The sequence below is a fragment of the Ranitomeya imitator genome, chromosome 4 (assembly GCF_032444005.1).
Source record: "Ranitomeya imitator isolate aRanImi1 chromosome 4, aRanImi1.pri, whole genome shotgun sequence".
In the NCBI taxonomy this organism is placed as follows: domain Eukaryota; kingdom Metazoa; phylum Chordata; class Amphibia; order Anura; family Dendrobatidae; genus Ranitomeya; species Ranitomeya imitator.
In genome coordinates this window covers 5,004,785-5,021,356 of record NC_091285.1, presented here as the reverse complement: position 1 = coordinate 5,021,356, position 16,572 = coordinate 5,004,785, and the positions used below count along the sequence as shown (strand labels likewise).

The following is a 16,572-nucleotide window of genomic DNA, read 5'->3' as shown; positions in this document are numbered from 1 at the left end:
AACTGATATCTGGGGAGCGGTGACGTCACCGCTGTATAATATAACTGATATCTGGGGAGCGGTGATGTCACTGCTGTATAATATAACTGATATCTGGGGAGCGGTGATGTCACTGCTGTATAATATAACTGATATCTGGAGAGCGGTGACGTCACCGCTGTATAATATAACTGATATCTGGGGAGCGGTGATATCACTGCTGTATAATATAACTGATATGTGGGGAGCGGTGATGTCACTGCTGTATAATATAACTGATATCTGGGGAGCGGTGACGTCACCGCTGTATAATATAACTGATATCTGGGGAGCGGTGATGTCACTGCTGTATAATATAACTGATATCTGGAGAGCGGTGATGTCACTGCTGTATAATATAATGATATCTGGAGAGCGGTGATGTCACTGCTGTATAATATAACTGATATCTGGGGAGCGGTGATGTCACTGCTGTATAATATAACTGATATCTGGAGAGCGGTGATGTCACTGCTGTATAATATAACTGATATCTGGAGAGCGGTGATGTCACTGCTGTATGATATAACTGATATCTGGGGAGCGTTGATGTCACTGCTGTATAATATAACTGATATCTGGAGAGCGGTGATGTCACTGCTGTATAATATAACTGATATCTGGGGAGCGGTGATGTCACTGCTGTATGATATAACTGATATCTGGAGAGCGGTGATGTCACTGCTGTATGATATAACTGATATCTGGAGAGCGGTGATGTCACCGCTGCTGTATAATATAACTGATATCTGGGGAGCGGTGATGTCACCGCTGTATAATATAACTGATATCTGGGGAGCGGTGATGTCACTGCTGTATAATATAACTGATATCTGGGGAGCGGTGATGTCACTGCTGTATAATATAACTGATATCTGGGGAGCGGTGATGTCACCGCTGTATGATATAACGGATATGTGGGGAGCGATGATGTCACCGCTGTATGATATAACTGATATGTGGGGAGCATTGATGTCACTGCTGTATGATATAACTGATATCTGGAGAGCGGTGATGTCACTGCTGTATAATATAACTGATATCTGGAGAGTGGTGATGTCACTGCTGTATAATATAACTGATATCTGGAGAGTGGTGATGTCACTGCTGTATAATATAACTGATATCTGGAGAGTGGTGATGTCACTGCTGTTTAATATAACTGATATCTGGGGAGCGGTGATGTCACCGCTGTATGATATAACGGATATGTGGGGAGCGATGATGTCACTGCTGTGTAATATAACTGATATCTGGAGAGTGGTGATGTCACCGCTGTATGATATAACTGATATGTGGGGAGCATTGATGTCACTGCTGTATGATATAACTGATATCTGGAGAGCGGTGATGTCACTGCTGTATAATATAACTGATATCTGGAGAGTGGTGATGTCACTGCTGTATAATATAACTGATATCTGGAGAGTGGTGATGTCACTGCTGTATAATATAACTGATATCTGGAGAGTGGTGATGTCACTGCTGTTTAATATAACTGATATCTGGGGAGCGGTGATGTCACCGCTGTATGATATAACGGATATGTGGGGAGCGATGATGTCACTGCTGTGTAATATAACTGATATCTGGAGAGTGGTGATGTCACCGCTGTATGATATAACTGATATGTGGGGAGCGGTGATGTCACCGCTGTATGATATAACTGATATCTGGAGAGCGGTGATGTCACTGCTGTATAATATAACTGATATCTGGGGAGCGGTGATGTCACCGCTGTATGATATAACGGATATGTGGGGAGCGATGATGTCACTGCTGTTTAATATAACTGATATCTGGAGAGTGGTGATGTCACCGCTGTATGATATAACTGATATGTGGGGAGCGGTGATGTCACCGCTGTATGATATAACTGATATCTGGAGAGCGGTGATGTCACTGCTGTTTAATATAACTGATATCTGGAGAGTGGTGATGTCACCGCTGTATGATATAACTGATATGTGGGGAGCGGTGATGTCACCGCTGTATGATATAACTGATATCTGGAGAGCGGTGATGTCACTGCTGTATAATATAACTGATATCTGGAGAGTGGTGATGTCACTGCTGTATAATATAACTGATATGTGGGGAGCGGTCATGTCACTGCTGTTTAATATAACTGATATCTGGAGAGTGGTGATGTCACCGCTGTATGATATAACTGATATGTGGGGAGCGGTGATGTCACCGCTGTATGATATAACTGATATCTGGAGAGCGGTGATGTCACTGCTGTATAATATAACTGATATCTGGAGAGTGGTGATGTCACTGCTGTATAATATAACTGATATCTGGAGAGTGGTGATGTCACCGCTGTATAATATAACTGATATCTGGAGAGCGGTGATGTCACTGTATAATATAACTGATATCTGGGGAGCGGTGATGTCACTGCTGTATAATATAACTGATATCTGGGGAGCGGTGATGTCACTGCTGTATAATATAACTGATATCTGGGGAGCGGTGATGTCACCGCTGTATGATATAACTGATATGTGGGGAGCGGTGATGTCACCGCTGTATGATATAACTGATATCTGGAGAGCGGTGATGTCACTGCTGTATAATATAACTGATATCTGGAGAGTGGTGATGTCACTGCTGTATAATATAACTGATATGTGGGGAGCGGTCATGTCACTGCTGTATAATATAACTGATATCTGGGAAGCGGTGATGTCACCGCTGTATAATATAACTGATATCTGGGGAGCGGTGATGTCACTGCTGTATAATATAACGGATATGTGGGGAGCGGTGATGTCACTGCTGTATAATATAACTGATATCTGGCGAGCGGTGATGTCACCGCTGTATAATATTACTGATATCCGGAGAGCGGTGATGTCACTGCTGTATAATATAACTGATATCTGGGGAGCGGTGATGTCACTGCTGTATAATATAACTGATATCTGGAGAGCGGTGATGTCACTGCTGTATAATATAACTGATATCTGGAGAGTGGTGATGTCACTGCTGTATAATATAACTGATATCAGGAGAGCGGTGATGTCACTGCTGTATAATATAACTGATATCTGGAGAGTGGTGATGTCACCGCTGTATAATATAACTGATATCCGGAGAGCGGTGATGTCACTGCTGTATAATATAACTGATATCTGGGGAGCGGTGATGTCACTGCTGTATAATATAACTGATATCTGGGGAGCGGTGATGTCACTGCTGTATGATATAACTGATATCTGGAGAGCGGTGATGTCACTGCTGTATAATATAACTGATATCTGGAGAGCGGTGATGTCACTGCTGTATGATATAACTGATATCTGGGGAGCGGTGATGTCACTGCTGTATGATATAACTGATATCTGGAGAGCGGTGATGTCACTGCTGTATGATATAACTGATATCTGGAGAGCGGTGATGTCACTGCTGTATGATATAACTGATATCTGGAGAGCGGTGATGTCACCGCTGTATAATATAACTGATATCTGGAGAGCGGTGATGTCACTGCTGTATGATATAACTGATATCTGGAGAGCGGTGATGTCACTGCTGTATGATATAACTGATATCTGGAGAGCGGTGATGTCACTGCTGTATGATATAACTGATATCTGGAGAGCGGTGATGTCACTGCTGTATGATATAACTGATATCTGGGGAGCGGTGATGTCAGTGCTGTATAATATAACTGATATCTGGGGAGCGGTGATGTCACTGCTGTATAACTGATATCTGGGGAGCGGTGATGTCACCGCTGTATGATATAACTGATATCTGGGGAGCGGTGATGTCACCGCTGTATAATATAACTGATATCTGGGGAGCGGTGATGTCACTGCTGTATAACTGATATCTGGGGAGCGGTGATGTCACCGCTGTATGATATAACTGATATCTGGAGAGCGGTGATGTCACTGCTGTATAATATAACTGATATCTGGGGAGCGGTGATGTCACTGCTGTATAATATAACTGATATCTGGAGAGCGGTGATGTCACTGCTGTATAATATAACTGATATCTGGAGAGCGGTGATGTCACTGCTGTATAATATAACTGATATCTGGGGAGCGGTGATGTCACTGCTGTATAATATAACTGATATCTGGAGAGCGGTGATGTCACTGCTGTATGATATAATGGATATCTGGGGAGTGGTGATGTCACCGCTGTATAATATAACTGATATCTGGCGAGCGGTGATGTCACTGCTGTATAATATAACTGATATCTGGAGAGCGGTGATGTCACTGCTGTATGATATAACTGATATCTGGAGAGCGGTGATGTCACTGCTGTATGATATAACTGATATCTGGAGAGCGGTGATGTCACTGCTGTATAATATAACTGATATCTGGGGAGCGGTGATGTCACTGCTGTATGATATAACTGATATCTGGAGAGCGGTGATGTCACTGCTGTATAATATAACTGATATCTGGAGAGCGGTGATGTCACTGCTGTATAATATAACTGATATCTGGAGAGCGGTGATGTCACTGCTGTATAATATAACTGATATCTGGAGAGCGGTGATGTCACTGCTGTATGATATAACTGATATCTGGAGAGCGGTGATGTCACCGCTGTATAATATAACTGATATCTGGGGAGCGGTGATGTCACTGCTGTATAATATAACTGATATCTGGGGAGCGGTGATGTCACTGCTGTATGATATAACTGATATCTGGGGAGCGGTGATGTCACTGCTGTATAATATAACTGAGATCTGGTGAGCGGTGATGTCACCGCTGTATAATATAACTGATATCTGGGGAGCGGTGATGTCACTGCTGTATAATATAACTGATATCTGGAGAGCGGTGATGTCACTGCTGTATGATATAACTGATATCTGGAGAGCGGTGATGTCACTGCTGTATAATATAACTGATATCTGGAGAGCGGTGATGTCACCGCTGTATAATATAACTGATATCTGGGGAGCGGTGATGTCACCGCTGTATAATATAACTGATATCTGGGGAGCGGTGATGTCAGTGCTGTATAATATAACTGATATCTGGGGAGCGGTGATGTCACTGCTGTATAATATAACTGATATCTGGAGAGCGGTGATGTCACTGCTGTATAATATAACTGATATCTGGAGAGCGGTGATGTCACTGCTGTATAATATAACTGATATCTGGGGAGCGGTGATGTCACTGCTGTATGATATAACTGATATCTGGGGAGCGGTGATGTCACCGCTGTATGATATAACTGATATGTGGGGAGCGGTGATGTCACTGCTGTATGATATAACTGATATCTGGAGAGCGGTGATGTCACCGCTGTATAATATAACTGGTATGTGGGGAGCGGTGATGTCACCGCTGTATGATATAACTGATATCTGGAGAGCGGTGATGTCCATGCTGTATGATATAACTGATATCTGGGGAGCGGTGATGTCACCGCTGTATAATATAACTGATATCTGGGGAGCGGTGATGTCACCGCTGTATAATATAACTGATATCTGGGGAGCGGTGATGTCACTGCTGTATAATATAACTGATATCTGGGGAGCGGTGATTTCACCGCTGTATGATATAACTGATATCTGGGGAGCGGTGATGTCACCGCTGTATAATATAACTGATATCTGGAGAGCGGTGATGTCACTGCTGTATAATATAACTGATATCTGGAGAGCGGTGATGTCACCGCTGTATGATATAACTGATATCTGGAGAGTGGTGATGTCACCGCTGTATAATATAACTGATATCTGGAGAGCGGTGATGTCACCGCTGTATGATACAACTGATATCTGGGGAGCGGTGATGTCAGTGCTGTATAATATAACTGATATCTGGGGAGCGGTGATGTCACTGCTGTATAATATAACTGATATCTGGGGAGCGGTGATGTCACTGCTGTATAATATAACTGATATCTGGAGAGCGGTGATGTCACTGCTGTATAATATAACTGATATCTGGGGAGCGGTGATGTCAGTGCTGTATAATATAACTGATATCTGGGGAGCGGTGATGTCACCGCTGTATAATATAACTGATATCTGGGGAGCGGTGATGTCACTGCTGTATAACTGATATCTGGAGAGCGGTGATGTCACTGCTGTATAATATAACTGATATCTGGGGAGCGGTGATGTCACTGCTGTATAATATAACTGATATCTGGGGAGCGGTGATGTCACCGCTGTATGATATAACTGATATGTGGGGAGCGGTGATGTCACTGCTGTATGATATAACTGATATCTGGAGAGCGGTGATGTCACTGCTGTATAATATAACTGATATCTGGGGAGCGGTGATGTCACCGCTGTATAATATAACTGAAATCTGGAGAGCGGTGATGTCACTGCTGTATAATATAACTGATATCTGGAGAGCGGTGATGTCACCGCTGTATAATATAACTGATATCTGGGGAGCGGTGATGTCAGTGCTGTATAATATAACTGATATCTGGGGAGCGGTGATGTCACCGCTGTATAATATAACTGAAATCTGGAGAGCGGTGATGTCACCGCTGTATAATATAACTGATATCTGGAGAGCGGTGATGTCACTGCTGTATAATATAACGGATATCTGGGGAGTGGTGATGTCACTGCTGTATGATATAACTGATATGTGGGGAGCGGTGATGTCACCGCTGTTTGATATAACGGATATGTGGGGGCGCTGATGTCACTGCTGTATAATATAACTGATATCTGGGGAGCGGTGATGTCACTGCTGTATAATATAACTGATATCTGGAGAGCGGTGATGTCACTGCTGTATGATATAACTGATATCTGGAGAGCGGTGATGTCACTGCTGTATAATATAACTGATATCTGGAGAGCGGTGATGTCACCGCTGTATAATATAACTGATATCTGGGGAGCGGTGATGTCACCGCTGTATAATATAACTGATATCTGGGGAGCGGTGATGTCAGTGCTGTATAATATAACTGATATCTGGGGAGCGGTGATGTCACTGCTGTATAATATAACTGATATCTGGAGAGCGGTGATGTCACTGCTGTATAATATAACTGATATCTGGGGAGCGGTGATGTCACTGCTGTATGATATAACTGATATCTGGGGAGCGGTGATGTCACCGCTGTATGATATAACTGATATGTGGGGAGCGGTGATGTCACTGCTGTATGATATAACTGATATCTGGAGAGCGGTGATGTCACCGCTGTATAATATAACTGATATCTGGGGAGCGGTGATGTCACCGCTGTATAATATAACTGATATCTGGAGAGCGGTGATGTCACTGCTGTATAATATAACGGATATCTGGGGAGTGGTGATGTCACTGCTGTATGATATAACTGATATGTGGGGAGCGGTGATGTCACCGCTGTTTGATATAACGGATATGTGGGGGCGCTGATGTCACTGCTGTATAATATAACTGATATCTGGGGAGCGGTGATGTCACTGCTGTATAATATAACTGATATCTGGAGAGCGGTGATGTCACTGCTGTATGATATAACTGATATCTGGAGAGCGGTGATGTCACTGCTGTATAATATAACTGATATCTGGAGAGCGGTGATGTCACCGCTGTATAATATAACTGATATCTGGGGAGCGGTGATGTCACCGCTGTATAATATAACTGATATCTGGGGAGCGGTGATGTCAGTGCTGTATAATATAACTGATATCTGGGGAGCGGTGATGTCACTGCTGTATAATATAACTGATATCTGGAGAGCGGTGATGTCACTGCTGTATAATATAACTGATATCTGGGGAGCGGTGATGTCACTGCTGTATGATATAACTGATATCTGGGGAGCGGTGATGTCACTGCTGTATAATATAACTGATATCTGGGGAGCGGTGATGTCACCGCTGTATAATATAACTGATATCTGGGGAGCGGTGATGTCACCGCTGTATGATATAACTGATATGTGGGGAGCGGTGATATCACTGCTGTATGATATAACTGATATCTGGAGAGCGGTGATGTCACCGCTGTATGATATAACGGATATGTGGGGAGCGGTGATGTCACTGCTGTGTAATATAACGGATATGTGGGGAGCGGTGATATTACTGCTGTATGATATAACTGATATGTGGGGAGCGGTGATGTCACTGCTGTATAATATAACTGATATCTGGGGAGCGGTGATGTCACTGCTGTATAATATAACTGATATCTGGAGAGCGGTGATGTCACCGCTGTATGATATAACGGATATGTGGGGAGCGGTGATGTCACTGCTGTGTAATATAACGGATATGTGGGGAGCGGTGATGTTACTGCTGTATGATATAACTGATATGTGGGGAGCGGTGATGTCACTGCTGTATAATATAACTGATATCTGGAGAGCGGTGATGTCACTGCTGTATGATATAACGGATATGTGGGGAGCGGTGATGTCACTGCTGTATAATATAACTGATATCTGGAGAGCGGTGATGTCACTGCTGTATGATATAACGGATATGTGGGGAGCGGTGATGTCACTGCTGTATAATATAACTGATATCTGGGGAGCGGTGATGTCACTGCTGTATAATATAACTGATATCTGGGGAGCGGTGATGTCACTGCTGTATAATATAACTGATATCTGGGGAGCGGTGATGTCACTGCTGTATAATATAACTGATATCTGGAGAGCGGTGATGTCACTGCTGTATAATATAACTGATATCTGGAGAGCGGTGATGTCACCGCTGTATGATATAACGGATATGTGGGGAGCGGTGATGTCACTGCTGTATGATATAACTGATATGTGGGGAGCGGTGATGTCACTGCTGTATAATATAACTGATATCTGGGGAGCGGTGATGTCACTGCTGTATAATATAACTGATATCTGGAGAGCGGTGATGTCACCGCTGTATGATATAACGGATATGTGGGGAGCGGTGATGTCACTGCTGTGTAATATAACGGATATGTGGGGAGCGGTGATGTTACTGCTGTATGATATAACTGATATCTGGAGAGCGGTGATGTCACTGCTGTATGATATAACGGATATGTGGGGAGCGGTGATGTCACTGCTGTATAATATAACTGATATCTGGAGAGCGGTGATGTCACTGCTGTATGATATAACGGATATGTGGGGAGCGGTGATGTCACTGCTGTATAATATAACTGATATCTGGGGAGCGGTGATGTCACTGCTGTATAATATAACTGATATCTGGGGAGCGGTGATGTCACTGCTGTATAATATAACTCATATCTGGGGAGCGGTGATGTCACTGCTGTATAATATAACTGATATCTGGGGAGCGGTGATGTCACTGCTGTATAATATAACTGATATCTGGGGAGCGGTGATGTCACTGCTGTATAATATAACTGATATCTGGGGAACGGTGATGTCACTGCTGTATAATATAACTGATATCTGGAGAGCGGTGATGTCACTGCTGTATGATATAACGGATATGTGGGGAGCGGTGATGTCACTGCTGTATAATATAACTGATATCTGGGGAGCGGTGATGTCACTGCTGTATAATATAACTGATATCTGGAGAGCGGTGATGTCACTGCTGTATAATATAACTGATATCTGGAGAGCGGTGATGTCACCGCTGTATGATATAACGGATATGTGGGGAGCGGTGATGTCACTGCTGTATGATATAACTGATATCTGGGGAGCGGTGATGTCACTGCTGTATGATATAACTGATATCTGGGGAGCGGTGATGTCACTGCTGTATAATATAACTGATATCTGGAGAGCGGTGATGTCACTGCTGTATGATATAACGGATATGTGGGGAGCGATGATGTCACCGCTGTATAATATAACTGATATCTGGAGAGCGGTGATGTCACTGCTGTATAATATAACGGATATGTGGAGAGCGGTGATGTCACTGCTGTATGATATAACGGATATGTGGGGAGTGGTGATGTCACCGCTGTATGATATATATCGGATATGTGGGGAGCGGTGATGTCACCGCTGTATAATATAACTGATATCTGGGGAGCGGTGATGTCACTGCTGTATGATATAACGGATATGTGGGGAGCGGTGATGTCACTGCTGTATGATATATATCGGATATGTGGGGAGCGGTGATGTCACCGCTGTATAATATAACTGATATCTGGAGAGCGGTGATGTCACTGCTGTATGATATAACTGATATCTGGAGAGCGGTGATGTCACTGCTGTATGATATATATCGGATATGTGGGGAGCGGTGATGTCACCGCTGTATAATATAACTGATATCTGGAGAGCGGTGATGTCACTGCTGTATAATATAACTGATATCTGGAGAGCGGTGATGTCACTGCTGTATGATATAACGGATATGTGGGGAGCGGTGATGTCACTGCTGTATGATATAACGGATATGTGGGGAGCGGTGATGTCACCGCTGTATGATATAACTGAGATCTGGGCAGTGGGTTGCGGATTATTTCGGTTGCGTTTGTTACCCGGCGGTGCGCATTGTCGCGGTGCAGGCTGTCACCCCTCGTGGATAGCACAAGGTCGCGGCCGTCCCTGCCTCCTCGCTGTCCCCGTCCATGACATGAGCATCTGAGCGGCTCGTCCTCGCTGGCAGTGATCTCAGGACTTTACAATCAGCTTCAATAACATCCATTTTATTTTTATTTATTTATTTCTCTCGTTGGCAGCGATTCCCATCGTGGAACCATCTGTCTTTCTATTAGTGTTTTTCGGGCTGTTTTGGAGCCTCTTCTCTTGGCAAAGTCACTTTTATCCTTGGAAACCATTTAAAAAAAAAAAGTTCAGTGCCTTCCTGCCGGCGGGAGCGAGCTCCTCACTTCCCATGTATACGGGCTGGATGCTATATATACTGTATACTGGATATGTGCCAGAGGATATAAAGCTGCAGGATAATGGGTCCGTGATAGGTGCAGTGTAGGGACCCGACACATGGAGACTATATAGGGGCCTGGATACTTTCTGCACCCACTGTAAATAAACATATATATATAATATATCTAAATCTATAGATTACTTACCGCAGGACATCTCCATTATATTTACAGAATCCTATATACTAATGTATGCAGGTAATTAGATTATGTGTGTGTATAGATGTATATATGTATACTCAAACACTGTACCAGTTACACACAGTGTAATCTATGTATACCATACCCAGGAGATACCATGTGCTGTGTATGGACACTGGAGGAAATAAGTATTTGACCCCTTGCTGATGTTGTTTATTTGCCCACTGACAAAGACATGAACAGTCGATAATTTTAAGGGCCGGTTAATTTTAACGTTGAGAGATAGAATATCAAAAATAAAATCCAGAAAATCACATTGTATAAATTATATACATTTATTTGCATTTTGCAGTGAGAAATAAGTATTTGATCCCTCTGGCAAACAAGACTTAATACTTGATGGTAAAACCCTTGTTGGCAGGCACAGCAGTCAGAGGTTTCTTGTGGTTGATGATGAGGTTTGCGCACATGTCAGGAGGAATTTGCTCCTCTCCTCTTTGCAGATCATCTCTGAATCATTAAGATTTGAGGCTGTCGCTTGGGAACTCGGAGCTTCATCTCCCTCCATAAGTTTCCTATGGGATGAAGGTCTGGAGACTGGCTAGGCCACTCCATGTTCTTAATGTGCTTCTTTTTGAACCATTCCTTTGTTGCCTTGGCTGTATGTTTTGGGTCATTGCCATCCATTCTCCCATTGATGTTGTGAAGAAGTCCTGTGCCCTCAGCAGAGAAACACCCCCAAAACATAATGTTTCCACCTCCATGCTTGACAGTGGGGATGGTGTTCTTTGGGTCACAGGCAGCATTTCTCTTCCTCCAAACACGGCGATTTGAGTTAATGCCAAAGAGCTCATTTTTTGTCTCATCTGACCACAGCACCTTCTCCCAATTACTCACAGAATCATACAGGTGTTCATTGGTAAACTTCAGACGGGCCGCACATGTGCCTTCTTGACCAGGGGGACCTTGCGGGCACTGCAGGATTTTACACCTTTATGGTGTAATGTGTTACCAATGGTTTTCTTGGTGACTGTGGTCCCAGCTGCCTTGAGATCATTAACAAGTTCCCCCTGTGTAGTTTTAGGCTGATCTCTCACCTTCCTCATGATCACGGACACCCCACGAGGTGAGATTCTGCACGGTGCCCCAGATCGATGTCAATTGACAGTCATTTTGTATTTCTTCCATTTTCTTACTATTGCACCAACAGTTGTCTCCTCCTCACCCAGCGTCTTACTTATGGTTCTGTAGCGCATTCCAGCTTTGTGCAGGTCTATGATCTTGTCCCTGACAGCCTTATAAAGCTCTTTGGTGTTGCCCATGTTGTGGAGGTCAGAATCTGACTGATTGAGTCTGTTGACATGAGTCTTTTATAAAGGTGACTAGGTCATGAGTTGATTAGGAGTCTAACTGGTCTGTAGGAGCCAGAACTGTTATTGATCGGTAGGGGATCCAATACTTATTTCCCCCCTGTAGATGATAGCTGCCGTTCTGCGGAGTCTTCCATGTATACAACGTGTCACATGTTCTCTGTTTCCTCTGCTCGTCTCCTCCAGGTCCAGGGTCAGCTGCCTCCCCTGATGATCCCCGTGTTCCCTCCAGACCAGAGGACGTTAGCGGCCGCAGCAGCCGCCCAGCAGGGCTTTCTCATCCCGCCAGGGTTCAGCTACAAGGCCGGATGCAGTAAGTAACAATGGCTTCATATCAGAGACCCCAAAAGAAACGTGTTTAAAGGCATTTTCACCCTGTGAAGTTTGCCGCCCCTTTTTGTGTCACATGACGGCATGAAGACGATTTGTGCTCTTGTGGTCTCTCCTCCGCTGGAACCTTCAGAATCGGAGGAGCGTGCAGTCGGCGTATGACCGCGGGCGTGCGCACCGTGTAGGCGCTGTCACGTGATGCCGTCCTCACATGGAATACCTTGTGCACTCGCACTGTCACACTGTGGCCACGTTACGTGACTGCAGACTTTTCTTCTAGGGCCACAGTCACACTGTCACTATTTGGTCTGATGTAAAATACTGAACTATTACTAATCATGTGTCCGTAGCCTTAAACTTCCCCTTTAATACACGGCAGTCGCCCCATGATCTGGTTTCCTGTTCGCTCTCAGACCCCGGACACCAGAGACCCCTGATATCAGCTGCCCCTCTTATAACGCTCCTGTACTGGTATAACATGGGATGGTACTGGCCCTTTAAAAAAACTTCATCTGAAATATAAGCTATGTAGAAATCTAATAAATGCTACTTATTATAGCCCCCCAGTGCAGGGGTCCCCCCACAGGGACATTAGCCACGGCTCCGGAGTCCATCGCTCTCCTGGAAGACTTCATGACTTTTGCTCAGTGAAACAAATTTCCTCTTTATCCGCCATAATCTATTCTGTATCATCAACCGAGTGCAGAGATAAAGAGATAATCAGATCAGCGGCCAAACACACAGCGCTCCGCTGATCCTTATTAATTGCACCTAAAGACCTTAAATATGTTGTCATGTCGCTTTAAGCCGATCTCTCGTAATCAGGTCGCTGGCGACAGAACTGTGGCGGACATGGTTACCCCTCTGTAAGCATATCTGCTCCACCGTCTACACACTTGTACCCCTCCGCACACCGTCCTGCTCCTCCGCACACCATCCCGCCCCTCCGCACACCATCCCGCCCCTCCGCACACCATCCCGCCCCTCCGCACACCATCCCGCCCCTCCGCACACCATCCCGCCTCTCCGCACACCATCCCGCCCCTCCGCACACCATCCCGCCCCTCCGCACACCATCCTGCCCCTCCGCACACCATCCCGCCCCTCCGCACACCATCCTGCCCCTCCGCACACCATCCTGCCCCTCCGCACACCAACCCACCCTCCGCACACCAACCCACCCTCCGCACACCATCCCGCCCCTCCGCACACCATCCTGCTCCTCCGCACACCAACCCACCCTCTGCACACCATCCCTCCCCTCCGCACACTGTCCAACCCACCCTCCATGCACCATCCCTCCCCTCCGCACACTATTCCGCCCCTCCGCACACCGTCCTGCTCCTCCATGCACCATCCCTGCCCTCCGCACACCACCCTGCTCCTCCGCACACCACCCTGCTCCTCCGCACACCATCCTGCTCCTCCATACACCATCCCGCCCCTCCGCACACCATCCTGCTACTGTGCACACCAACCCACCCTCTGCACACCATCCTGCTCCTCCGCACACCATCCCGCCCCTCCGCACACCAACCCACCCTCTGCACACCGTCCTGCTCCTCCGCACACCATCCTGCTCCTGTGCACACCAACCCACCCTCCGCACACCATCCCGCCCCTCCGCACACCATCCCGCTCCTCCGCACACCATCCCTCCCCTCCGCACACCATCCCGCCCCTCCGCACACCGTCCTGCTCCTCCATGCACCATCCCTCCCCTCCGCACACCATCCCGCCCTCAGCACACCACCCTGCTCCTCCGCACACCACCCTGCTCCTCCACACACCATCCTGCTCCTCCACGCACCATCCCTCCCCTCCGCACACCATCCTTCTCCGACCACGCACCATCCCTCCCCTCCGCACACCATCCTGCTCCTCCGCACACCATCCCTCCCCTCCGCACACCATCCCGCCCTCCGCACACCACCCTGCTCCTCCGCACACCATCCCTCCCCTCCGCACACCATCCCGCCCTCCACACACCATCCCGCCCTCCGCACACCGTCCTGCTCCTCCATGCACCATCCCTCCCCTCCGCACACCATCCCTCCCCTCCGCACACCACCCTGCTCCTCCGCACACCATCCCTCCCCTCCGCACACCATCCCGCCCTCCGCACACCATCCCGCCCTCCGCACACCGTCCTGCTCCTCCATGCACCATCCCTCCCCTCCGCACACCAACCCACCCTCCCGCCTCCTCCGCTCAGAGAATGGTAACAACTTCATAGAGAGGTAATAGAGGAGTAATAATACATACACAGCGGGTGTGGAAAGTATTCAGACCCCTTTACATTTTTCACTCTTTGTTTCATTGCAGCTATTTGGTAAATTCCTAAAAGCTCATTTCTTTCTCATTAATGTTCACTCTGCACCCCATCTTGGCTGAAAAAAAACAGAAATGTAGAAATTTTTGCAAATTTAATAGAAAAAGAAAATCTGAAATATCACATGATCATAAGTCTTCAGCCCCTTTGCTCAGACTCTCATATGTAAGTCCCATGCTGTCCATTTCCTTGTGATCCTCCTTGAGATGGTTCTCCTCCTTCATTGGAGTCCAGCTGTGTGTAATTACACTGATAGGACTTGATTTGGAGCGGCGCACACCTGTCTGTATAAGACCTCACCGCTCACAGTGCGTGTCAGACCAAATGAGAATCATGAGGCCAAAGGAACCGGCCAAGGAGCTCAGAGACAGAATTGTGTCACAGATCTGGCCAAGGTTACAACAGAATTTCTGCAGGACTCAAGGTTCCTAAGAGCACAGTGGCCTCCATAATCCTTAAATGGAAGAAGTTTGGGGCGACCAGAAGTCTTCCTAGACCTGGCCGTCCAGCCAAACTGAGCAATCGTGGGAGAAGAGCCTTGGTGAGAGAAGAACCCCAAGATCACTGTGGCTGAGCTCCAGAGATGCAGTAGGGAGATGGGAGAAAGCTCCAGAAAGTCAACCATCACTGCAGCCTCCAGCTGTCAGGCATTTATGGCAGAGTGACCTGAAGGAAGCCTCTCCTCAGTGCAAGACATATGAAAGCCGCATAGAGTTTGCTAAAAACACATGAAGGACTCCCAGACTATGAGAAATAAGATTCTCTGGTCTGATGAGATGAAGATAGACCTTTCTGGTGATAATTCTAAGCAGTATGTGTGGAGAAAACCAGGTACTGCTCATCACCTGCCCAATACAATCCCCACAGTGAAGCATGGTGGAGGCAGCATCATGTTATGGGGTGTTCTTCAGCTGCAGGGACAGGATGACTGGTTGTCATTGAAGGAGACACGAATGCGGCCAAGTACAGAGATATCCTGGATGAAAACCTCTTCCAGAGGCTCTGGACCTCAGACTTAGCTGAAGGTTCACCTTCCAACAAGACAACGATCCTAAGCACACAGCTAAAATAACAAAGGAGCGGCTTCAGAATAACTCTGTGACCATTCCTGACCGGCCCAACCAGAGCCCTGACCTAAACCAGAGCATCTCTGGAGACCTGAAAATGGCGTCCACCAACGTTCACCATCCAACCTGACGGAACTGGAGAGGATCTGCAAGAAAGAATGGCCGAGGATCCCCAAATCCAGGGGTGAAAAACTTGTTGCATCATTTCCAAGAAGACTCATGGCTGTACGAGCTCAAAAGGGGCTGAAGACTTATGACCATCGGATATTTCAGTTTTTCTTTTTTTTTTTATTACATTTGCAAAAATTTCTACATTTCTGTTTTTTCAGTCACGATGAGGTGCAGAGTGAACATTAATGAGAAAAAATGAACTTTATAGAATTTACCAAATGGCTGCAATGAATCAAAGAGTGAAAAATGTATAAGGGTCCGAATACTTTCTGTACCAACTGTATAGAGGAGTAATAATACCT

The 16,572-nt window shown here is 46.1% G+C and overlaps 1 protein-coding gene across 6 annotated transcripts in view; it reads left to right on the top strand.

Moving 5' to 3' along the window:
* The window catches only part of SOX5 (SRY-box transcription factor 5), a 370,162-nt gene that overhangs the window by 273,107 nt on the left and 80,483 nt on the right, over positions 1-16,572 (top strand). For all 6 annotated transcript variants that reach the window (XM_069762812.1, XM_069762814.1, XM_069762813.1 and 3 more), the window contains one exon: positions 12,557-12,683. In XM_069762812.1, coding sequence (XP_069618913.1) covers positions 12,557-12,683 — 127 coding nt within the window. The remainder of the gene's footprint in view (positions 1-12,556; positions 12,684-16,572) is intronic.